A 27,024-nucleotide genomic window follows, 5' to 3' on the forward strand; every position below is an offset into this window, starting at 1 on the left:
TCACCCTCTTTTCAACCCCCCCCCCCCAATTAATTGGATTTTCCAAAAACAAAAAATACGTGCTTCATTATTTTTAAAGGAGATTCCAAACACCAGTTTTCAGGTCTGTAATATCGTCGGTTTCTGAGATATAAGTATCCTCATTAAAGGCATTCAACCCATTTTTCACCCCCTTTTCACCCCTCCTATTGGCATTTTCCGAAAACAAAAAATACGTGTTTCTTTATTTTTAATGAAGATTCTAAATACCATTTTTTACATCTGTAAACTTTAAAAGTTATTAGATATAGGTGCACTCATTTTCAAAATTCAACCCCCTTTTCACCCCCCATTAATCGGATTTTCCAAAAACAAAAAATACGTGTTTCTTTATTTTTAAAAGAGATCAAAAGTACCAATTTTCAAGTCTGTAATATCTTTAGTTTCTGAGATATAAGTATTCTCATTAAAGGCATTCAGTCCATTTATCACCTCTTTTCACCCCTCCTATTGGGATTTTCCGAAAACAAAAAAATACGTGTTTCTTTATTTTTAATGAAGATTCTAAATACCTATTTTTACACCTGTAAACTTTAAAAGTTTTGAGATATAGATGCACTGTTTTTAAAAATTCACTCCCCCCTTTCACCCTCCCATTAATTGATTTTCCAAAAACAAAAAAATACGTGTTTCTTTATTTTTAAAAGAGATCAAAAGTACCAATTTTCAGGTCCGTAATATCTTCAGTTTCTGAGATATAAGTACCGGTATTCTGATTAAAGGCATTCAACCCCTTTTTCACCGTTTTTCACCCCTCCTATTGGGATTTTCTGAAAACAAAAAAATACGTGTTTCCTTATTTTTAAAGGAGAATCAAAATACCAATTTTTACATCTGTAAACTTTCAAAGTTTTGAGATATAGATACGCTCATTTTAAAATATCAACCCCCTTTTCACCCCCTTAGCAAAGGAATATCCAAAAATGCTCTCTTAGCGAGCACCTACATCTTAGTATGAATTTATGCCCAAAATTTCATTTCTTTATGTCCAGTAGTTTTGGCTCGGCGATGATGAATCAGTCAGTCAGTCAGTCAGTCAGGACAAGTTATTTTATATATATAGATTATTTATAACATTAGAAATAAGAAATGGAAATGTTCTGTAAGTGGGCAGAAATGCCTCTTGAACAATAAATAAATAAATAAATAAATAAATAAATAAATAAATAAATAAATAAATAAATAAATAAATAAATAAATAAATAAATAAATAAATAAATAAATAAATAAATAAATAAATAAATAAATGTTATTGCCATTAATGAAAATATTTTCATAATTAAAAGTAAAGTCTTGACTCAGATACATTATGATGGCCAGCTACACTAAGTTTTATGCATGGAGTTAAAGTAAGGAACAAATGACATATTTATTCTCGGGCCGGGTGAAACATACACACGGGCCGGATCAGGCCTGCGGGCCGCCATTTGGCCATCACTCTTCTAAATAATAGTTGTCCTCTCTTCCGCTATTCCTTTCTCGGATACCTCTTAAAGTTACCATCCATTTCTGAGGATCAGATCTTGCTATACACTCCAGCTCTATTTATTGGATTATGCCTTGTCTTCGACGTTCCGCAAGCCAGTTATTTGCCTTATCACTGTATTCCAGAAACGATCACAAAGAGATACATCCGGCAAGCTTCTTTCCATCCTTTGGTAACAGATTTGGATTGGATTCATTCCTTTCTTTGCTGAGGACCATGTCTCAGCACCGTATATGAGAACAGGCAGGGCACAGGTATTCATTACGTCTCACTTGATGTTCAGTGGAAAATTGTTCTTTAGAATGAAAATTAACCCTTTCCGCTCGTCTGTCGACCTGAGGTCGACAGCCGTCATTTAACGTCATAACTCGTGTGTCGGCCCTGAGTCGACACAATGTTTCGCCGTTCGTTGCTAGGTTACCTAGGATGCCAGGGCTTTTGTACTTCGTTTCGTAAGTGCTGGTCCCTTCCAGAATCCAAAAGAAACTGAATAGGTGTGTTTTAGTTTCTCTTTGCTTGCCAAAATCGCTCCGATTCCTTGACAATGGAAAGCAGTCGCGTGAAGCAATATGGCGGCGCACAGTCTGACCGAAGCAGAGATACTTGAGTCTCTTTCGGCTGATTTTGATGATAGTGGCCATGAAAGTGACAAAAATTTTGAATCTCGCCATGAAAGTGATATATCCATTAGTGATTCAAATGACTATATTGATATCAGCGCGCAAGAAATCGTGGAGGATGCGGGTATTGTGACTCGTCCCGCTCCCAGTCATACCGTATCTTGGAGATCGTGGAGAACGGATGATGCAGGGTTAACCATATTTCCTTACAGATTAGTCAGTGATTCATGAGTTGTGGCAATAGGCCTACTAGAGTACTGGTAGCTATTTCTTACCGATCAGTTAACGTCTATTATCCATGAGACAAACAAATTTGCCGAAATGAAAATACTCCGCTTCAGGAGAGCTCTATCTGGTTTTCTTGGAAAGCTGTGACTTTAGAAGAGCTGAAGGCATTTATTGCTGTAATTATAAACATGGGGATGAACAGTAAGGCAGGAATGCAGGAGTATTTTAGTGAACACTGCTTGGATAAGCAAGTAGGGCTCCATCCAAGCATTTGCTTTGAATGCTTCCACACACTCAAGACATCCCGTTAAGAAAGTGAAAAACATGATTTTGTCATGTAAATGCCATACATTCATTAATTTTGTAGTTCATTCCTGTATATATTGTTATAACCAGTACTTAATACCAGGTTTTAAAATATGAAGAATGCTGACAGAAATAAAATAAGAGTTGGGAGAAAACAGGACTTACAAATAATTCGGGTGGAAAGTGAGTGATCAGAACTTGTTCCAGGCACTTGCTATTCTTCTCCTGACTTCTTTACCCAATTTTCTCTGGAAGATACCGCGCGTCCTAAATATAGATAATCGTCAGCGTAAGTTATTGCACTTCCATTTATATTTACCTCTTCCTGAAAGCTATATCTTGTAATTATCATGGGCTTTGCGGTCCACCGTAACGGCCAACATATGACGCAGTGGAATTCTATTCCCTCTTTTGAGCCACAATCAATGCAGGAATTAAACTATTCCTCTCAATGCCGCAACAACGTGCTACGCAATTACTAACGGAATAAAACAAGCGCGGTTCCTCGACGAGTGAACCCAGTACGCGCTGCAGTCCTGCGTACCCAAGCGCGCCAACTTGAACGCTTTCTGTAAGTAACATAAGTTTATTTTTTAAAGAAATGTTTTGGCCGTTGTATTATCCTTGGCTCATTTTACGTGTGTTTAAAATGTACGTAAGATCCGTGATTCTCGGGACGCACCCTTCCCTTGTTAGTGAACAATTACATTACAGGTAGTTTGAATCCTCTTCAATAGTCACTGGCAGTTGAGATAGTGTGAATTTTCACGTGTGACCATAGTTTACAGTTGATAGTGTTTGGATATCATGAGTTAACAACTTAGTTTTGGATTTTATTGTATTGTTTTACATAGACTCACGATAGAGATGAATAGGTATTTTCTTTGTTGTACATAGTTTTCAGATTCAGTTACTCAGATTGTTTTATGACTACTGTTTATGTACTTGTGGTGGATAAGGTCGATGATAGTATGTTAGTGGAATTCACGGTAGGTCATGGCAGGCGTGACTTAATGAATCAGCTGCGATGTGTATTCCGCATTAGTGTTACATAATCAAGCGTGTTCACAGCGCATGGAAGCCCACCTAAGGGTGACTAGTTTCAACGAATAAGCTATGAATTCTCGAAATAGTTATCTTGTTTCTTTTATTATTCTTGGATGCCATAGATGATTATGGTTTGTTTTCATTAGTTGCAAGATGAGCTAATCTTGTAAATATTTACGTTTTCACGTATTATGTGTGACTGGAATGAAACGTAGATCGTCACCAGTGGCTGAATAGTTTATTAAGTCCACACGTGAGTGTTTATTTTATTTTACTTGGTTTAGTGAAACATTAAGGTGACACAGTTGTGTGCACATTCCTTGCAGACCATGTAATTTAAAACTGCATTAGTATCAACTGCCGTTCTTCGTTGTAATGCCTTGTTAAATTATATAGTGTGTTTATTTAAATAATTATTTTTGGTATTAAATAATTTCAAGGTAACCTTTTCTTTGATGACTGTAAATTTAACTCCTAGACCACCATGCTTCGGAAATAATTTATAAACGGTCCAATATAACTGGAGGTTATTTCGATTCGATTAAGGTTCCACTCGGTGATTGTTTGATACACTGCGTTGGTACCTAATCGGTGGGCAACTTTAATTCAACGAAAGTTCGGAGTTCGGTTACGAAAACCAAATTTTCCACTAATCAAGCAGATTAACCCACAGTTCTACTTGCACAGATATGTCTTATGGAGGCGATGGGACAGAAAGGGCTAGAAATCGGAAGAAAGCAACCATGGCCTTAATTAAGGTATATCCCCTTTATTTACCTGGTGTGAAAATGGGAAACTACGGAAAACCATCTGCAGTGCGGTCGACAGTGGGGTTCGAGGCCACTATATCCCTAATACTATCTCACCGCTGCGCACCCCTAACCACACGGCCCGGCAATGTTCAGGGATTTCAGAACATATTCACGTTCGATATCCTTTCTTATATTAGTCTTTTACTGAGTTTGTCGTATTCATTTCAACTAAATTCCGATGCGACTTTCTCATCCTCAACACCGCCAAAACAGGCCTGTATGTATACACATTCATAGACGAACGTGTGTTCAGTTGTGAGATTCAAGGTACAAGGCAGACTGGAGACACTATTGGGCCGGTCTGAACTCTTTAGCTCGTGGGGTCGTATACCAATAATAGCACGACCTCGGGCGATGACAAACACATTGTACAAATGGTGAGCGAGATATACAGAAAGTATATCAAGTGGAGATCACAGGAAAAATACCATTTAGAGCACAAGGAGAATGAAGTGGAACGTACAGTCCGAGTCAAGAGATAACCCAGTCGTTTATTTTCTCATAGCTCTCTTTCCATACGTTCGGATATCTTAGTGCCAAGTCATTTTTACTAAGATCTTAAATCCAATACATTACATTGTATACTACAGTAGTTATACATCTTGTCAACATTATTCCTGCGAGGTAAAGCAAATTGTACATTACATTTTTTAAAACTATTATTCCTTATGTTGTTAGATAATTTCAGGAAGGAAGATACATGGTGTTAAAAGTGGTTCAAGTCATTGACGTAGATGGTATGGAGTTCTGAGTAAATGCTTAGTGAAATGAACGTGGTTTGAGACTCGCCCACAAAACTGAGGTTGTTATGTAAACTGGAAGGCACCTTCTCGCTGTTATGGTCTGTTTGGTGTAGCCTGTGGCAAGTTGAAAATACAACCACACTATGGGAACTCCCTGACTGGTTAGAAATGCCTCCCCGCATGGAGAGTTGAACAGTGAATTTAAGTCCAAAACAACCGAGCGAGTTGACTGTGCGGTTAGAAGCGCGCAGCTGTGACCTTGTATTCAGGAGATAGTGGGTTCGATCGCCAATGTAGACATCCATGAAGATGGTTTTCTGTGGCTTCCCATTTTCACACCAGGCAAATTCTGGGTATGCCCCTTAATTGAGGCCACGCCGCTTCCTTCCACCTAATACCTCTTTCCTGTCCCATTGCCAACAAAAGACCTATCTGTGTCCGTGCGACGTAAAGCAACTTGTAAAAATACAAGTCCAAAAGAGGTTACCTAGACCACTAAACGTTCGCTGTCTGAAGTACAGCCTATAGATGGCGAGAAGACTCATATTCACTCGACGATATTACTCATACGCTTGCAACGAAAATGTCGAGACCTCGCCTACAATATTATTTTCATAACAGAAACTGAATTGAGCACCGCGACTGAATTTCTGTTTTCAATAAAAATCAGAATGAATAACACAAGGATAGAATGAAATTACTAAAACGTAAACAATACACTCAAAGATAAAGCTTTTTGCGGATGATGTTATTCTGTATAGAGGAATCCCATTTATGCGATTACCCCAATGAAGATATTTCCTTATATTAATACCTAGGTACTTAGAATGATCTCCAAAAGGAACTTTCACCCCCATCAACGAAGTAATTAAAGCTGAGAGGACTTTTCCTTTTTGAGAAACTTACAACCTGACTTTAAACCCCGTTTATCACCATACCATTGCCTACTGTCCATCTCACAACATTATCGAGGTCACGTTGCAGTTGCTCACAATTGACTTACACAGACTCGTTAGTTATCTTCCGGCAGTGGTTCGATTCCCTCCATACCGGTGACGGAGTTCTCGCCTTCATTTGATGACAATGGTGCATTTACATTAAATATCTGTCGGTCAGCCGCCAGAGTCCACGATCGATCGATCGATCGATCGATCAATCAATCAATCAATCAATCAATCAATCAATCAATCAATCAATTAATCAATTAATCAATCAATCAATCAATCACCGCTTACATGCACTTAGGGCTGCCCTCTGCGTGGCACATTCCGTACAAAATGTCTATCTATTCTTGTCTTAAATGATCTCAAATAACTTGGAATACTATCGATCATCTCCCTTGGTACATTCAAATACAACAGAGACAATACACGACACTTACGGATTTAGCCTTGTTAAAATGGGAGACAATACGACGGTGGCGCTCCTAGTGACTTGACCTGAAAAGTAGCGCTGAATTCAATACAAAAATGGATAAATAACTTACGTCTAGAAAGAAAGTGTTATTGAGATATTAACTTCGACGTTGCTAAAGCAATTCTGGATAAATGAATGAAGAATTATTTAAAAGGTTATTATTCAAGGACTGAAATTAAATATATAAACAAGATGTGAAATGGACTGCTGTGAAATGGCTTGATCTTTCATTTATGCTTCACTTTTTTTTCTTTAGCATTCCTGCCTGAACTTTTACGGTTAGATTTGTCTCTTTTTCTCATTTAAAAACATTTTATCATCACATTAAGACACTTGTCAATAAAAATATCGGCACATTCCTTACACACATGATTCAATGAATTTACATTTAAGAGCTGGACAATTTTCCTTTTAACTTGAAGCCTACTAACAGAAATAAAATCTATAAATTTAGCCTCAAAAACATTCAAATTTTCCCTATAAGCAATACTTGCCATAATGCCATTACATTAGGGTAAAGCACATTAGCATCATCATATTGTTTCAACAAAATATGTACATTTCTTAAATCACCCATATTTACTTCAGTGCTTGACAACGCATTACGGCATTCCAAATGGGGTAACCCACAGATCACACCTACAACAACACATCGGTATTGAAGGTTAACTGCTGCACTATATAATAAAATATGCGTATTATATTTTAAGCCAGTTAAAATAAGGGTCGAGCAGGTCAGAAATTATGAAGTACTATAAAAATCTCTTTGTCACTGGAAGAATATATATGCAAACACAATATTACTTACATTTTCCTCTCACGAGAGAAACTGAAGGAAGACCGCGCATTCTTCTCTACTTCATAGTTACTGCAGCCAAACACAGCACATACCTCTCCCCTCATGTTGAGAGGAGATATTAAGGAATGACACACGCTACTATTTAATTATGTCAACTCACTGAAAACGCATAAATAACACCAAAAACTTCACACACAAATACACGTGCTCTTATGACAGAATCAGTAGTTCTCAGGTCAATCCGCTAGAGAAAGCTCTAATAGCTGTCCCTCGGTATCTCGATGAGTGTCGCGTATTGTCTCTACTGTATTTGGTACATTTTTCCTATCCCACATTCCTCCTCCTATTAAAAATAAATGCCCCAATTTTTCCTCATTTTTTCCTACGTTATATTCATATTATGATCCTTTCTATCTTTAAAAACTCCATTCAAACTTATTCGTCTACTAATATCATTCCACGCCATATCTCCACAGACAGCTCGGAATATAGGCTACCGCTTAGTCGAGATGCTCGCCTCCTTACTCCATGTCTTCCAAGAAAAATCTGTCAACATTTTCGTAACACTACTCTTTTGCGGAAATCACCAAGAACAAGTCGCTGCTTTCCTTTGGATCTTTCCAGTCCACGAATCAAGGGTCCCATACTATGCAACCATACTCTAACTGACGTCTCAATCAATCAATCAATCAATCAATCAATCAATCAATCAATCAATCAATCAATCAATCAATCAATCAATCAATCAATCAATCAATCAATCAATCAATCAATCAATCAATCAATCAATCAATCAATCAATCAATCAATCAATCAATCAATCAATCAATCAATCAATCAATCAATCAATCAATCAATCAATCAATCAATCAATCAATCAATCAATCAATCAATCAATCAATCAAATCAATAAATTACTGATCTGTCTTTAGGGCAGTCGCCCAGGTGTCAGATTCCCTATCTGTTCTTTTCCTAGCCTTTTCTTAAATGATCGCAAAGAAATTGGAAAATTATTGAACATCTCCCTTCGTAAGTTATTCCAATCCCTAACTCCCCTTATCAATGTCTTGTAAGCCCTCTCCATTACATCCTTCCTGCAACATCCAAATACCCTCATAAGTATAGAAAGGGACATGTAAATTTATTTACGAACTCGTTAATGTAACTACTTCAATAACGATGTTTCGTTATATAAACAGCTAGGTACTTGGAGCGATCCCCATGAGATGGTAATCATAATTGGTAGCCATATGAATTTTACGGAGCAATGGAAGGATACGTAGAGATATTTTAAGGCAACAACAGGTTCCAGGAGGGACATTCCAGAAATCATTAATGAACAAAGCGAGTATCTATATGAGGTCTTAAATAAGGCAGAAGTATTCAGTCAGCAGTACGTAAAGGTACTTGGATATAAGGATAATGTTCAAATAGAGAAGGCAACTAATAGTGGCGAATTACTGAAATATACATTTACAAAGAGATACAAAAGTTGAAAGCTATAAGATTAATGAAGGTATAGTATATTAAAGGCTATAGGTTATGACATAGTGCCATATCTGAAATGCTCTTTTGATTACTGTTTGCATGAAGGAGCAATACCAAATAATAGGAAGTTTAGGAGCCCCAGTAGTATACAAGAGAGAGGCTGACAAGCATATAGCGGATAATTACGGGCTAGTCGGCTCAACATGTGTTGTTTGTAAGCTCTGGGAAGGCTTTTTTTTGTGTGATCATATTAGACACCTTTGCGAAATTACTAACTGGTTTGATAGAAGGCAGCTAGGATTTAGGAAAGGTTACTCCAGTGAAGCTCAGCTTGTAGGATTCCAGCATGATATAGCAGATATTTTAGATTCAGGAGGTCAAATGGACTGTATCGCTACTGACCTATCCAAGGATTTTGATACGTACCCAGCGAATTGGCCGCGCGGTTAGGGGCGCGCAACTGTGAACTTGCACTCGGGAGATGTTGGATTCGAACCCCACTGTCGGCAGCCCTGAAGAGAGTATTCCGTGGTTTCCCATTTCACACCAGGCAAATGCGCGGACTGTACCTTAATTAAGGCCACGGCCACTTCCATCCCACCCCTAGCCCTTTCCTATCCCATCGTCACCATAAGACTTATATGTATCGAAGCGACGTAAAGCAAATAGGATAAAAGCTCTTGATGGGGTGGATCATGGGAGATTACTGGCGAAATTGAGGGTTATTGGACTAGACAAAAGAGTGTTTGAATGGATGGCTAAATTTTGAGAAAACAGAACTCGATTTGGAGTAGATAAAGTGTTATCTGCTCCTGTAATGATTAAGAGGGGGGTCGTACAAGGCAGAATTATTGGACCTTTATGCTTTCTTATACAGAATGTAAGAAGAATTTACGGCACAAATTGCAGGACACATTCCTTACACACAGAAAAGGAAATTATGTTATATGAACATGGGTCAGAAAACGCTTTGTTTCCATGTTACACCTCATTTCTCCAACTCATTAATCATGGGAATCATGAAGCAAATCCCGCGTCACCCATTAAAAGGTAGGATAGTGTCCATGCCAGGCAAAGTTTCGTCAGGCGGAATTTCTAATGAACCATCCACACTGGGTTTCCATAAATTACAGTGGCGAAAGATCCTTGAATCGCGAGTCTTTCCCATGCGCTCCCGCGTGAACATAAACAAATCTATAGTCACTGTCTACCACTGCCATCAGGACCACTGAAACGTAGCTTTTATATTTGAAATACATAGACCCACTCTGTGAAATGTTTTCTTTTCAAACCCATCCGCAATTTCTGTGAACATCTGTTTAGGAAGTCCTTGTAAAATGTAGATCATGGCTCTGCAGACAAATGTTACGATACCAGATGTCGTAGATATCCCCCACACGGTACGTGTAGTGCAGACCCGTGAATGGGTGTGCCGAATGCAAATATCTGAAAACACTCGCGTAGTGTGATTGCTGCCTGGGAGACGGATTACCTCGGATCGAGTAGGGGTATATCAGTCGCCTTGACAAAGAATGCCGCAATGTATTCGGAACGTCGGCAAACTGTACGGAATGTACACGAAACAACAACACGGCTCAACCCGGAAAAGGAACTAAATAGTGCTCATATTTTGAATTATTTCTTCACTTCTCCCCCAGGTGCTCCTGTTCTGAAACGGTCGACTAATGTACGAAAAAGTGCATATTCTATGAGCAGCTACGCTTTCTGAACAGAGGACACCATCTCACCCACTGACATTCTCGCGTCCCCAAATAATCCTACCAACCCCACCAACCTGGACCCAATGTTTGGGAAGCCAGGCTCTGCCTGTCACAAGTCAGGACAAAGGGCGAGTGATAGAGGAGTAACACCTCTTTAAAACACTTTGGTCCAGCTGACCCGGCTGGTAGTCCCATGTAAGGGTCCCTTGCCAGCGTTACGGCGAAGACCTCAACGGCAGTGAAGGCGGAGAAGAGGGACTTCCGAACGGTGGAACTGGCGGAAGGGGCAACCCTCCTATTCTGGGTAAATAAAATAGGAACTGCCGCCTTGCAGTAGAAGTGGGAACTGCAAAGGCTAAGGGAAGAAACCCCAACAGAAAATCAGCCTGGTGCCTCAGGCTTAAGATGGCAGCCCCGTCAAGGCACTCGGAAGCAGTGGGTCAATCACTCGCTCTTCTTAAATAATCTGATTATAGAAACTGAAGCGAAATTACAAAACTGGACGGATAATCTGATGACGACCTTTGGCACGAAGAGGATGAGGACGATCGAAAAGGAAATCGCCGAGGTTGACAAGATCTGGAGCGAAGTGAAGAGAACGGCCAGGAACCGTACTGTGTGGAGAAATTTCGCCAAGGCCCTATGCTCCAGAGGGAGCAACAGGAAATAAGTCAAGTAAGTCAAGTAAGTCAAGTAAGTCAAGTAAGTCAAATAATTTTACCGATAGTAAATTCAATGTCCTCTTTACCTTCTCAACCAACTCCACTAAAAGGAAAAGGAAGTTATATGAAGTGGAGAAAAAATGCTCGAAGCTTTAATACAAGGTGAAAACACTCATCTGTCCTTTCTTAAGGGGTTGTTGCCAACAACAGAGGATTTCAACGCCGAAGAAACACTCGACCTCCAGATGGGAGTGTTGCAGGTCATTCGCACCATTACGATCAAAAGGAAGAATCCCACATAGCAATTTTCTTCAAATTTGGCATACCAGTCATCAGATTTTCATGGGTAACTCTACACCGCCTTTTCAAAACCACAACCAGTACTACCGAACAATCAGCTGCCGATGTATCATTATTCTCGTTATCAATCGTTCTCCTTTCCATCTACTACGCTTCCAGTCCAACCATCCATTCCCTCACCCTATCACTCATCGTTGGCTTCTTCACCCGACTCACTCCTTTAGATTTCACCACCTGAGAGGGGGAATTCTTTCAAGATCTATATTACGTATTAATAGCTAATTAAAATTTTCTCGCATTTGTGAAGAAATAAATGAGTACCGATTCTGTCATCTTTTGGTACACTTTTGTGGAAAACAACGTCCCCTGTTCATTTGTTTAAATCTGCAATTGTATTTAGCTTTAACCTAAGTGTCTTTTAAAACAATTTTCTTCTTCTTTCCGATGAGGCCTGCTAAGGACCACGTGCCAATTTCAATTCAATTCTTCATATTTTGTTGTTTTCTCTTCTGTTCCTTCCAATATTATTTCATCCTTTCACTATGCTGCTTCTTTCTGTCATCGGACCACTTCGCATCAGATTTCTTGTTCAATCTTCCTTGGAATCCTTCCATACTTACTACCTTCTTTCCAAAAATCTCTCTGTCCTTAATTTCGTCTTCCAGTATATGATTTATTTCTAAATCTTTCTTTGCTTCTTGAATACAGCTAGTTGTTACCTTTTTGTCCCAAAGGTACCTGAAAATGCTTTTTGTTAATCTAAAATCATCCATTCTGTAAATATGTCCAAAAAAATTACAATCTCCTTTTTCTTATGGTTCCTGTTATATTTTCTATGTTCTTGTATATTTCATAATTAGATCCTATTTCCATACTTCTGTTGTTTCCACAGGGCCTAAGATTTTTCTCATGATTCTCCTTTCTAGTACCGTACCTCAAGTTTATTTAATCTATAGTTTAGTACCAGGCATTCACACTTTTATTAAAACATTCTGTAATTTTGTTGAGACATTTGACATGCTACGTTTATACCTACTGTTAATTTGACACATTTCATTTTTCACACATATACATTTTGCCTACTCTAATTTTAGAATAATAATTTCTTCTTTCTTTCTTAGTCCGTTTACCCTCCAGGGTTGGTTTTTCCCTCGGACTCAGCGAGGGGTCTCACCTCTAGCGCTTCAAAGGCAGTGTCCTGGAGTGTGAGACGTTTGGTCGGGGATATTACTGGGAAGGAACACCAGGCGCCCTCACCTGCTATATTGAACAGGGGCCTTGTGGGAGGATGGGAAGATTGGAAGAAATAGACAAGGAAGAGGGAAGGAGCGGCCGTGGTCTTAGGTTAGGTACCATCCCGGCACTTGCCTGGAGAAAAAGTGGGAATCCACGGAAAACAACTTCCAGGATGGCTGAGGTGGGAATTGAACCCCGTCTACTCAGTTGACGTCCCGAGGGTGAGTGGACCTCGTACCACTTTTCAAATGTCGTGGCAGAGCCGGGAATCGAACCCGAGTCTCCGGGGGATTACAGCTAATCACACTATCCACTGCACCACAGAGGCAGACATAAATATTTATTAAAGATATTTGAACTAATGTCATCTTACCTAAAATAATATTTGGTTATTTCACTTACACCGGGTGGTTCACCAGCCCCTTGCGATTTAGTTTTATGCATCACGCTGATTTTACTACAATTCTGAAATACATCGGTCCCTCCCACTAAACCATGGTGATATAACGAGATGTGTGGTTACGAGCTAGAAAATCAGCAGGAATCGTGAGCGTCACTCGTAAAACGAGCGCAGATAACAAGAATATGTACCTTACAACACACACACACACACACACACAGACCAGGAACAGGTATGGTATACGCTGGAAACTGCGCACTGCGTGTTAAGCCTCGCCGTTGCCTACGAGATACACAAGGCCGGGAAATACAGCACACTAGACTCGTCCTCGAAATATTTCCGGCAAGTGCCGCTAGAGTTCTCTTTACTGATCTGTCTCGCACGCTCATTACAGCACGTTCGAATATGAAAAACCATAAAAATTCATTAAAACTAGTAATTACAGAAGGCAGCAAACAGATATGAGATCAAAGATAGACCAAGAGCAATTGTTTGACTTATTTTCTACAACCTTTTTCTTACGCTATGCTTAAACGAAATAAGTAATTCACGAAAGAAGCAGAGAAATCTGATAGCGAGTTTGTCACTTCTTACCGATTCCTTTAATTATGCCTCAGAGTATCCGATAAGCGGATCGAGATTGCGGTCATAAATAACTTTGGGTTTAATCGCCCTTTCACCAATTATCAGCGATCCAATCTTTTCCTCCGCACATCTGATATTTTGACATCCGTATTGAAGCCACTGTTTGGTGAGCGATGTTATGCCCGTTATGCAAATATTTAGCGTCGTTTCACCGTATTTCTCTTTCTTCTTCCCGTAAAATTAAATTTGTTTTCGCCTCTGTGGTGTAGCGGTTAGTGTGATTAGCTGTCACCCCCGGAGGTCCGGGTACGAGGGCTGGAACGGGGTCCACTCAGCCTCGGGAGGTCAACTGAGTAGAGGTGGGTTCGATTCCCACCTCAGCCATCCTCGAAGTGGTTTTCCGTGGTTTCCCACTTCTCCTCCAGGCAAATGCCAGGATAGTACCTAACTTAAGGCCACGGCCGCTTCCTTCCCTCTTCCTTGCCTGTCCCATCCAATCTTCCCATCCCTCCACAAGGCCCCTCTTCAACATAGCAGGTGAGGCTGCCTGGGCGCGGTACTGGTCATCCTCCCCAGCTGTATCCCCCGACCCAAAGTCTGGTGCTCCAGGACACTACCCTTGAGCGGTAGAGGTGGGATCCCTCGTTGAGACCGAGGGGAAAACCGACCCTGGAGTGTAAACGGACGAAGAAAGAAGAAAATTAAATTAGTTCTAACAGGAATAAAGTTCCTAAATGACCAATTTTAGCATGCTTTTCAATTTGGTTTGCTTTTTGGTCAAGTTCAGATACCGGTACCGTAAAACTTTTTTTCTGATTTCATTACCCGTATCCTACTTTTCAATTTACAGATTATTTTCTATAACCTGGTATTTAATTTTCTCATCCGTATATTTTTTAGATTTAACAGAGATACTCGTAGACTTTCATTGATATAGAAACGAGACTTGTACTCCTTTTTCGTTTGTGGCTGGCGTATGAAGATATGGTATGTTCATCGTTATCTGAATCGGAACTTTTACTAAATTTTGATGGCAATACATCATTTTTGGGAGCTGGACGCTTCCTGAGTTTGACTTTTCCGGTTTGTGAACAGGATACACAATGAAAACAGAAGGAAATTTGATTGATGCGCTTACTGAAATCTGTTTTATGAGAAGAATTGCTAGGTACCTAAAGAGATCTTACTATATCACCTTGCCTAGAAATAGTTTGCTTCCATTTCTCCCTCAAAACCGCACTCGGAAGGGAAAGTATGGCACTTTTTTTTTTGCAAGTTTCTTTACGTCGCAGCGACACAGATATGTCTTATTGCGACGATGGGACAGGAAAGGGCTAGGAGTGGGAAGGAAGCGGCCGTGGTCTTAATTAAGGTACAGCCCCAGCATTTGCCTGGTGTGGAAATGGGAAACCACGGAAAACCATTTTCAGGGCTGCCGACAGTGGAGTTCGAACCCATTATCTCCCGAATACTGGATACTGGCCGCACTTAAGCGACTGCAGCTATCGAGCTCGGTGCTATGGAACGTCAATTTTCATGCTTTTTTAGTGTCATCCGAAATACAGAGAGGTACACAACAGTGCACCTTCTTCTCAACCTCACAGACACTCACCGACAGAAACAATATTCACAATAAATTGCACAAAATCAACACAGCATCACAATTACTCCGCGTATCACAATGTTAAAGTCAGGGGCGGTGCGTGGTATTGTTGCAGGGTTGCACAACTCCCAATAATTTTTCACTTCATTTGTCGCTCTTTCTTCTAATGTTTTACTTTAATAAACCTAACATGTATTCGAAAACATGTTAAAATCAACCATCTTCGGTCGTTCGATATACTAACGCTTCGTAACGGACCAACAAACGCTGCTGGCTTCGAATCAAACTCAGGGAGTTTGCTTTCCTACGGCAACTCTCTAGCGGACAGCGCGGCTCAATGTACCTCAGCAGGGACGAGCCTAAGCGTGCACAGCATCAGTTAGTATGCTCGCCAATATCGGTCTCAGGGAGTTGCACGAGACTACTAAGTCCCCTGGCGAGAAACAGGTCCAAATGTCCCCGTTAGACTGCGCCACTCTCCGGAGATTACTTCATTCATACTTTCTCTCCTCTCGCAAAGGCAATTAATTTGCATTTTTTAATTTTACAAATTTCATTTACGTTGCACCGACGCAGATAGGTCTTACGGCGACGATGGGATAGAAAAGGGCTAGGAGTTGGAAGGAAGCGACCCTGGCTTTAATTAAGGCGCAGCCACAGCATTTGCCTGATGTGAAAATGGGAAAACGCGGAAAACCATCATCAGAGCTTCCGACAGTGGTGTTCGAACCCGCTATTTCCCGAATGCAAGCTCACAGCTACGCGACCCTAACCACCCACAATATTACCAACATCTTGCTTCAATGAAAAACAGGACGGCACATTTTCAATTCATGTGAGACAAAAGTAACTGTGCCAGGCTGAGTGGCTCAGACGGTTGAGGCGCTGGCCTTCTGACCCCAACGTGGAAGGTTCGATCCTGGCTCAGTCCGGTAGTATTTGGAGGTGCTTAAATACGTCAACCTCGTGCCAGTAGATTTACTGGCATGTAAAAGATCTCCGGCATCTCGGCGTCTCCGAAAACCGTAAAAATTCATTAGTGGGACGTAAAAGCCAATAACATTATTATTAAAAGTAACTGTAGTTGCAGTGTATAATTAGCCTCTTATTTTCTGGGTTGTAATTGCCAGATATATTACAGTTTTAGGTGGGAATGTAGTTCATTACTTAACGATAATAGAGTTTCTTGTTATTCCTGTAAGCTATAAAAAATGTGACACTGAAAATGTTGGTGCAACACCCAGCTCCAGATACCACCAGCCGCCACTGGTTAAAGTCCGCCAAGAACAGAACGGAAACCTGACATCTAGCGGCCAAACCGTGAACACAGTAGGGCCGCTTTTTCAGCGACAAATTAGTAGCTATGTCCCGGCCTTGTATATCTCGAAGACAACGGCCTCGCATAGCTCACTTAGCAGGGACGCAGTGGGCGCTGTGAGAGTGGACAGTGCTCGAAGGTTCGAATCCCACGCAAGTTTACTCTTTTTCAGCCAGTTGACTGGGATGTGGCAAGGTTGAATACTTAATAGTTTCCAAAGAGTGATTTGTTTATTTGACCCTGGCTATGTGTTGACACTGGGTACCACCATCTACATTATTATTATTATTATTATTATTATTATTATTATTATTATTATTATTATTATTATTATTATTAGTCCGCCTCTGTGGTGTAGTGGTTAGTGTGATTAGCTGCCACCCCCGGAGGCCCGGGTTCGATTCCCGGCTCTGCCACGAAATTTGAAAAGTGGTATGAGGGCTGGAACGGGGTCCACTCAGCCTCGGGGGGTCAACTGAGTAGAGGTGGGTTCGATTCCCACCTCAGCCATCCTGGAAGTGGTTTTCCGTGGTTTCCCACTTCTCCTCGAGGCGAATGCCGGGATGGTACCTAACTTAAGGCCACGGCCGCTTCCTTCCCTCTTCCTTGCCTATCCCTTCCAATCTTCCCATCCCCCCACAAGGCCCCTGTTCCGCATAGCAGGTGAGGCCGCCTGGGCGAGGTACTGGTCATACTCCCCAGTTGTATCCCCGACCAAGAGTCTGAAGCTCCAGGACACTGCCCTTGAGGCGGTAGAGGTGGGATCCCTCGCCGAGTCCGAGGGAAAAGCCGAACCTGGAGGGTAAACAGATGATGATGATGATTATTATTATTATTATTATTATTATTATTATTATTATTATTATTATTATTATTATTATTATTACATCCACACGTCCAGACGCGCAGATCGCTCATGGGCACCAACTAGAAAAACCTGCACCAGGCCACACGACATCAATGAGTGGGAACAATGGAAATGGAAACAGTTGATAAATTCTAGCACCTATTAGTTATAGAAAAGAATTCACTAGAATCAGAGTTCAAATCTTCCAAAAAATACGAATTTCATGAAACCACGAATAACTTATTCAGGAATGGGGAAACGGAGTGTTTTATTTCTGTGATGGTTAGTGCTGTGAGTATATCAAGACGAACACAAAACATCCAGGTCCCGAGCCTAACAAATTAACCACACGCGGTTAAAATAGTAGGCCCGACCGTGAATCTAATCCAGGGCCCTCTGAACCGAAGACCTGTACGCTGAGCATTCAGCCAAGGAGCCGGAAAACAACAGAAATATGATATCTTTCTTTCTTTCTTTCTTTCTTTCTTTCTTTCTTTCTTTCTCTCTCAATTTTTTTACCAATTTACATTGTTTTACGTCGCATAGACACAGATAGGTCTTGCAGCGACTACGGAATAGGAAAGGGCTAGGAGTGGGAAGGAAGCGGCCGTGGCCTTAATTAAGGCACATCCCCAACATTTGCCTGGTGTGTAAATGGGAAACCACAGAAAACTATCTTCAGGGCTACTGACAGTAGAGTTTCGAAACCACTATTTCCCGAATGCAAGCTCTCAGCTGCGCGAGCCTAACCATACGGCTAACTTATTCGGTAATCCGTTTACACTCCAGGGTTGGTTAGAAATATCATCCCTGTGTAATTATGCCTTAAACGCTCAAATTCTGATCGAAAATAATATTCTCCAGTAGGCCTATTGTAAGTTTATGTTTTATTAAGGAAGTAATGTAAGGACCTGTTACTTTTATCGTTGTATACCTATAATAATAATAATAATAATAATAATAATAATAACGATAATGTTATTGGATTTACGCCCAACTAACTACTTTTATGGTTGGTAGAGTCGCCGGAGTGCTGCAGTTTCTTCCTCAATATTCAGGTACCAGTGAATCGACTGACGTGAGGCTGGCGTTTTTCAGCACCCTCAAATACCACCGGCCTGAACCGTGTCCGAACCCGCTAGCTTGAGTTCAGAAGGCAAGCGCTTTGCTGCTTGAGCTGCTCAGCCTGGCAGAACTCTTAGGCACCTCCAAGGGGTTATTGCTATTGCTTCAAGTAAGTAACTTGAGACATCTTTGTCAACTGGTGTAAGTATTTGAGTTGACTAGAATCAAAAGTCGTATGTTCCAAAACAATCCGAAATGTAGATAGCAGTCTTCTTCCTTTCCTTTCCCCAGTTACCTTGTTTCGGCACTTAATATAGGTTCAGCCCATTTTGAAATAATAACTTACAGAGAGAAAGCACAAACAAAAACACAGCACAAAATGTGATGGTGAAATTCGAAACATTCACATCCTCCTGCGATTTACTGGAAGACAGCCGATCTGAAAGCTCACATGTTATAAGACTGCTTCTCCCCATGGCCGTCAAAGCGCACCCCATATGCATGATAACAGGGAAAGCGGCGACATGGCTAAAGACAGGAGTACGTTGTGTGATCCCATTTCTGCATGTACGGGGCACATTAACAACTGAAAAATGACCTGAATGGCTGTAGATAAGTGCCATAATGCTGCACGATAATACCAGGCCGCAAAAGTGAGTTGCTACACTACTTTTCATTTACAATTTATTTTACGCCGCACCGACACAGATAGGTCTTATGGCGACGATGGGATAGGAAAGGCCTAGGAGTGTGATGGAAGTGGCCGTGGCCTTAACTAAGGTGCAGCCCCAGCATTCGCCTGGTGTAAAAATGGGAAACCACGGAAAAGCATCTTCAGAGCTGCCGATAGGGGGGTTCGAACCCACTATCTCCCGGATCCAAGCTCACGCCCCTAACTCACGGCCAACTCTCCCGGTGCTACAGTACTACCACTGACAGACACTGGGCTATACTGCCCTTACCTATCCCTGACTAATATCACTATTTCTGGATCAATGAAGATGCATCTAGGTGGAGGATTAAGACCTGACGATGAAATTCAGCAAACTGTCCTGTTCAGGTTTAGGCGGTTGGCCCTGATTTCCAGCATACCGCGGTAGATACCTTGGTATACCGCTACAACAGTAGGGGGACTGTGTTTTAAATAACTGACTATGAACCGAGTGAGTTGGCTAAGCGATACAGTTCGTGTGACCCGGAAGCTTGCATGGTGAGTTTAAATCCCACTGTTAGCAACCCTGAAGGTAGTTTTTCATTTTCACGGCAGGTAATTGTTGGGGCTCTTCTTTAATTAAGGTCACAACTGCTTCATTTCCAGTCCTAGCTCTTCTTTATCTCAGTGTTGCTGAAAATCCGTGTATGTGTGTGTCTGTGGTGTTTGCTAGTGCAGCGTTTAGCAGCTAACAAAAAGAAAATAATACAGTACCAATGGCACCACCTGATTCTTGGTATTTGGCGAACATTTAAGGGGACTGATTCACATTACAACTTTCAAACTATTTTCTAAAATCTATATCGCAACTAAAGCAGTACATTCTAGTGAAATAATTTTGTAAATATTTTCATTACTTTTGATATCACAAGTAGAAAAGCAACATGCTGTGCTTTAGCAGTCAGCGAAGGGTTAGTGTGTTAGTGGACGTCTGAGAAAACTCAATCGCTTATTTTTCCTAAGCTATATTTTTCATATATTTTCCCCTCATAACTTCTAACTACTTTTTATATCTTGATTATATTTTTCCTCGTATTCTTGGATATAGTGTCTATAAGACTGATCAGAATAATGTGCCTAGGGTTGATGGTTTGGCCATCAACTATCACATGTAAAACATTGACCAAAATATGTGATATTAAAGTAAGACAAAATTAACATTTCTAATTTGGAAAATGTATTTTTGAAAGTAGTCGGTTTCATACCCCTGAATTTGAACTGCACAATGTAAAGAGACGTGGCCCAGCTTTAAAGCAAACGCTGAATATCGAGACGTGAACAGCTGCCATTTAGTGAGTTTGATAATGTCTATGTCATATCTGAAATATGTGAATTTATTGCAAACATGTAATATTTTCCATTAGAAAGTGTCATTGTTATACATGTTGGATGAGCTAACCATGTACGATCTCTTCTCGCAGCCTCTCGGCACTTCGGACCTCGGTGTTCCGGGCTACGCAGACCTGACACCGTACACCAGTCTGTGGGATCATCATCACCATCACCAACACGGCTCGGCCACGGCAGGTGGTGCAGTAGTAGGATACCACGGGGCACATCCAGAGCTGATAGGCTTCACCTCAGAGTTGTGGTCCTCTGGCCCTCACAGCCACGGCCATCGGGCGCAGTGCATGATCCAACAACGGTACGTATACCCCGGTATTCACATATCTTATTTCGTCTAAAAAATTTTGCTAGTGGCTTTACGTCTCACCGGCACAGATAGGTGTTATGGCGACGATGGGATAGGAAAGGCCTATGAGTTCGAAGGAAGCGGCCGTGGCCTTAATTAAGGTACAGCCCCAGCATTTGCATGGTGTGAAATTGGGAAACCACGGAAAACCATCTTCAGGACTGCCGACAGTGGGATTCGAACCCACTATCTCCCGGATGCAAGCTCACAGCTGCGCACTCCTAACCGCACGGCCAACTTGCCCGGTGGTAAAAGTCTAAAGTTTAACATAGAAACGGTATGTTCCTATTTGTTATAGAGGATTTCAACCATCATAACTGAAAGAATGTGCACCTCATTAACGTGCATGCTAATTCCACTACGTACGCACACAGAATATGAAACTCAGTACCGTATCCTAAATCGATTAGCCATTCTCGAGGGAACTCTCGATCGAACAATAAAATTCTCCCGGTGATATTCCCCGCTCAATAAAGCTAAGCAATACGGCTTAGGATGTCGTCACGCTGACCAAGTTGACCTCCAATCTCTGCAGGCCACCTGGCTGGGCAGCAGTCGTCTTGGCAAGCCAAGGCCCTTAGTGGGCTGTACGTGCAACAGGTTGTTCTTTGATATTCAACCAAGGCACATGTGTGCGTGATACAGCCGGCTATTTTTTTTTTGCTAGTTGCTCTACGTCGCACCGACACAGATAGGTCTTATGGCGACGATGGGACAGGAAAGGGCTAGGAGTGGGAAGGAAGCGGCCGTGGCCTTAATTAAGGTACAGCCCCAGCATTTGCCTGGTGTGAAAATGGGAAACCGCGAAAAACCATTTTCAGGGCTGCCGACAGTGGGGTTCGAACCTACTATCTCCCGAATACTGGATACTGGCCGCAATTAAGCGACTGCAGCTATCGAGCTCGGTACCGGCTATTTTTACACAGGATGTTTCAAAATTCAGTTTCAAACTACTAGGGATATTAGAAAACAGAAAAGCATATATTACTGTATTTTATTAAATAATCATACATCATAAATCAATAGTTGAAGTTAGCGCTGTGATATAGAACGGTTGCTTCTATGAATGAACAGATAGGATGATAAAGCGACACCAGTGGTCTTCTCTGGTATTAAACTGGTCTCTCATGCTCGATCGGAGGTTTAGAGGATAAGAAGCAGTCAATTGACTGGTGTGGTATATGTCAGCTTGTTTAGGTGGACACAGTAACATCAGTAGGGAATATTTATGGAGATTGTGTGTTTTACTTTGTAACTGGAAGTGACCTGTTTGAACCGTGTTGTTGTTTTCTGTACCTAATGTACAAGTTGCCGACATTTCGAATACATTCTTTGTCAAGGCAACTGATGTAGTATATCCCTACAGCATAGGAGGTAATCAGTCTTCCCAGGCAGATAAAATCTGGTAGCTTTGAGCATATCCTCTCCGTAAAGGATTCCTATTTTAGACGTGAAGCTTTCACGGTCTGTTCACAGCTGAGAACTAAACTGGTTTATCATCATTTTTATTACATTTATTCTATTTTTCAGTTTTGCGTTTTCTTTTCATTTTCTGCTTTCATTTTATTGCAATATTACACGCCATGCTAAGAAAATATTCAGACGCCCGAATATTTTTGGAAGATATTGAAAGAAGGAAATGCTCTTTACACAAAAACAAAACTGTGTTGAATACCAAGTAGTCCGCCGAATATTGTGGTTAACAGAGACCGGAATATGCTCCAACAATCGAACAACACAATTCATCAATCTACTTGTAAAATTAATTTCATTTTAAAAAAATTCTGTCTGCAGTTATTGTCATAAATTCTGTTTGTACTCAGAGGCTGTACTGTATGCGTTCATGATTCATAAATTTCAGATCGCACAATAGTACTTGATTTTTGTTTGTTTAGTTGTTTTGCGGAGATTTTTATATAATAATTTCAAACGTGCAGATAACAAAGTAATCATGGGGACTGCTTTAAAATATCCTGTATGAATAATTAGGATAGTCCGTACAAAGGTAGTGAGGGGAGGAGTTTATTTCAAAGTTCCGAAACAGTAAAATAATTCCTTTGAAAAAGTATGGGAAAAATATGGTATTTTTAAAAAATATCCTACAACATTCTAGCAAATTCACTGATTACTTGGAAGACATAATTATTTTGTAGTTGCTATAGCCTACTTTGTTTTTGTGGCAGCCTCCTCATGGGAAAAGTTGTATTAATTAATTAACTAATGAATTAATCGAAGCACTGTCACTGCGTATAAGACAAGTGCATTTGGTGTACTAACATCTAACTTTGATTGTTACATCGATCTAACCGACGTATGTTTATTATTGTTAACTCGCAGCAGCACTATAATGTTAATACAAGAAATACTAACCAAACATTCTGTAATAATAATAATAATAATAATAATAATAGTAATAATAATAATAATAATAATAATAATAATAATAATAATAATACATCTCATCTGTTAGGCACGCCTAAGCACATTCTTTTATTTATTTTATAATAGGTACTGTAACTTTGATTTTTAATATAGTAAAAAATCTGGAAAAATAAGAAATCTGTATTATATTGTGCGTAATTTTCCATTCTCTGTTATAAAACTAATGATAAATATTACAGAACATTAAGAAAAACTTAAATAAACAACAAAATTTAATTCTGAAAAGTAATTGTTCAACCCATGAAACTTTTCTCTCCATTTTCTCCATAAACCTTAAGAGGTGCAACGCACAGCCTGAGCAGTATATTGTCCTAAAGATCCGTAATGTTTAACACAAATCAATGTCCCAAAGGTATAAACCTCGCCTTACGAATAAATTATGTAAAATTATTACATCCACACGCAGTTCCGATCACACGACAGATGCCGCCCACTTTCATTCGACGATTTGTCTGGCACGGGCTGAACCAGGCTTAAAACACAGCCACATTAATTTATAATCATTATGATTGTTATAGATTTTCAACGACGGCAGGGTGTCGGAATGTTTTCCCGCACGGAGTCGTCGCATTTAAACACCCTCAAATTACACCGACCTCAACCAGGATTGAAGCCACTCTCTTGGGGACAGAAGGGCAATGACTGGCCGACTGCGCCACTTACGTTACATTGGCAAGGAGAGAAACTGTTGTGCGCTACGCCATTACAAGGGGCAGAGTTCAAGTTGTTCATGGAAAGGCGGGCAAAGCCGCTGGTAGAAGACCTCTGCTCTTTTACCGTTTACATTAAGTAGGGCTGCTTGCTTCAGTTTCAGTTCTTTTGTTTACAACTGGCTTTCAGGTATTGCTAACACTATCACCGCGTATGAGACGAGTGTATTTGGTGTACTAACATTTAACTTGGATTGTTACATCAATCTAACTGACGTATGTTTATTATCGTTAACTCGTACATCACTACAAATATAATATGAATACTAATTAAATATTATGTAATAATAATAATAATAATAATAATAATAATAATAATAATAATAATAATAATAATAATAATGAAAATGAAAACCTACAACCTGTTTTCCAGTCACTGACCGGGTCAGGGATGTAATGAATGAAACATATATAGGCTGTTATTACAATGGGATCGCCATTCTAAAGGTGATTTATTAATGAGTGATAAATGCTATGAAATGATAATGGAGAGTGTTGCTGGAATGAAAGATGACAGGGAAAACCGGAGTACCCGGAGAAAAACCTGTCCCGCCTCCGCTTTGTCCAGCACAAATCTCACATGGAGTGACCGGGATTTGAACCATGGTATCCAGCGGTGAGAGGCCGACGCGCTGCCGTCTGAGCCACGGAGGCTTCAATAATAATAATAATAATAATAATAATAATAATAATAATAATAATAATAATAATAATAATAATAATAATACGTCTTGTCCGTTATAAATCAGACCGAGCTCGATACCTGCAATCGTTTAAGTGCGGCCAGTATCCAGTATTCGGGAGATAGTAGAGTAGGTTCGAACCCCACTGTCGGCAGCCCTGAAGATGGTTTTCCGTGGTTTCCCATTTTCACACCAGGCAAATGCTGGGGCTGTACCTTAATTAAGCCCATGGCCGCTTCCTTCCCATTTATAGGCCTTTCCTGCCCCATCGTCGCCATAAGACCTATCTGTGTCGGCGCGACGTAAAGCAACTAGCAAAAAAAAAGAAAAAGTTATAAATCAGAAATTTCAAGGTTATGTGTTAGGTAGCGACTCTGGCGTACATATCCGAATCCTGCTTCAGCCTACATATTTTTATTGTTATTTATTACAATTTCCTTACGTCGCACCGACACTGATAGGTCTTATGGCGATGATGGGATAAGAAAGGGCCAGGAGTGCGAAGGAAGCGGCTGGCCTTGATTAAGGTACAGCCTCAGCGTTTGCCTGGTGTGAAAATGGGAAAAAACGGAAAACCACCTTCAGTGCTGCCGACAGCGTGGTTCGAACCCACTACCTCCGGGATGCAAGCTCACAGCTGCGCGCCCCTAAACCCACTGCCAACTCGTCCGGTACATATTTTTAAACCCGCAATACCCATGTATATCTATGTAATTATACCCTATTCCTAGGCGTTTCCAGACATATCGTCTTAATACTCTAGAAGAATGGGTGTGTTGAATATTCCCGTCGGGTATAAACGGGATGGTTCTTTCATACGAGAGCGTTTTACAACAGTAACGTACCGAAGATGTACACATCCATAGCATTATGCTTTTTACTGAGGTGGCAATCAGGAAAATCAGACTAAACTACAAAAACAAAAAGAACACACAGGATACCTAGCCAGTTAACTACAGTAGAACTGTAAATTATACCATAACAGATAGGCCTACCTCCACAATCAGACCCGATGACACTGGCCCAAGAACTGGTGACCAGTCTCATCGCAACGCACTGGAAATAAGTGGAAAACCAAACTTTAAAAAAAAAAATATTAACACTTACGAGATAATCACAACGCATCGTACTTAAAAAATTTAAGCAAAAGTGGCGGCTCTTCGTGGACGGGTGACCGTTTCACTACAAGAGTTGTCAGAGACCTCCGACGCACATCAATACTAGGGGACGAAGAGAGCGTCCCAAATTACAATAACACTGATGCAATGAGAAGTTTACACACAGTTAAGCAACATTAGGCGTGGATACTGTCTCTCTTTCACACACACACACACACACACACACACACACACACACACACACACACACACGGTGCGGTGCGAGCGCCTCTCTCACAACCAATAACATATAGGCACTTAAATTACAAGTCCACCAAGTGAGTTGGCCATGCGGTTAGGGATGCGGAGCAGTGAGCTCGCATTCGGGAGATAGTGGGTTCGAATCCGAACGCCGGCAACCCTGAAGATGGTTTTCGATTATTTCCCATTTTAATACCAGACAAATGTAGCTTAATTAAGGCCACGGCCGCTACCTTCCCAGTCCCAGCCCTTCCACGTGTTGATGTGACATTAAACGAGTAGGAAAAGATACAAGTCCGATACTGAAAAATGTTGACCTCAAAATGCATTAACATCGTGAAGTAATAATACTCACTGGTTTCCTAATCGCAGTTTTTTCTAATCTTCTTAACTCATTTGTGTCACACACAATCACTGTGAGAGAGAATTTAAAACTTGCTAGCGGCTTTACGTCACACCGACACAGATAGGTCTTATGGCGACGATGGGATAGGAAAGGCCTTGGAGTTGGAACGAAGGTGCCGTGGCCTTAATTAGAGTTCAGCCCAAGCAAACCATCTTCAGGGCTGCTGACAGTGGAATTCGAACCCACTATCTCCCGGATGCAAGCTCACAGCCGCGCGCCTCTAACCGCACGGCCAACTCGCCCGGTACAATTTAAAACAATCCCTAGCTAGGAGCGTAGGGACAAACAGCGCGAAGATC

General features: G+C 40.8%; 2 protein-coding genes across 8 annotated transcripts in view; one reads left to right on the forward strand and one right to left on the reverse strand.

The window, feature by feature from the left end:
* LOC136864094 (transmembrane ascorbate-dependent reductase CYB561) overlaps nucleotides 1-27,024 on the reverse strand; it is a 403,629-nt gene that overhangs the window by 219,023 nt on the left and 157,582 nt on the right. The gene's annotated exons all lie outside the window — the stretch shown is intronic.
* The window catches only part of Fer3 (48 related 3), a 128,097-nt gene continuing 103,634 nt past the window's right edge, over nucleotides 2,562-27,024 (forward strand). Inside the window, exons 1-2 of the mRNA XM_068225984.1 lie at nucleotides 2,562-2,624; nucleotides 20,798-21,078. Of these exons, the coding sequence (XP_068082085.1) occupies nucleotides 2,562-2,624; nucleotides 20,798-21,078 (344 nt within the window). The remainder of the gene's footprint in view (nucleotides 2,625-20,797; nucleotides 21,079-27,024) is intronic.

The sequence above is a fragment of the Anabrus simplex genome, chromosome 2 (genome assembly GCF_040414725.1).
Source record: "Anabrus simplex isolate iqAnaSimp1 chromosome 2, ASM4041472v1, whole genome shotgun sequence".
Classification (NCBI taxonomy): Eukaryota; Metazoa; Arthropoda; class Insecta; order Orthoptera; family Tettigoniidae; genus Anabrus; species Anabrus simplex.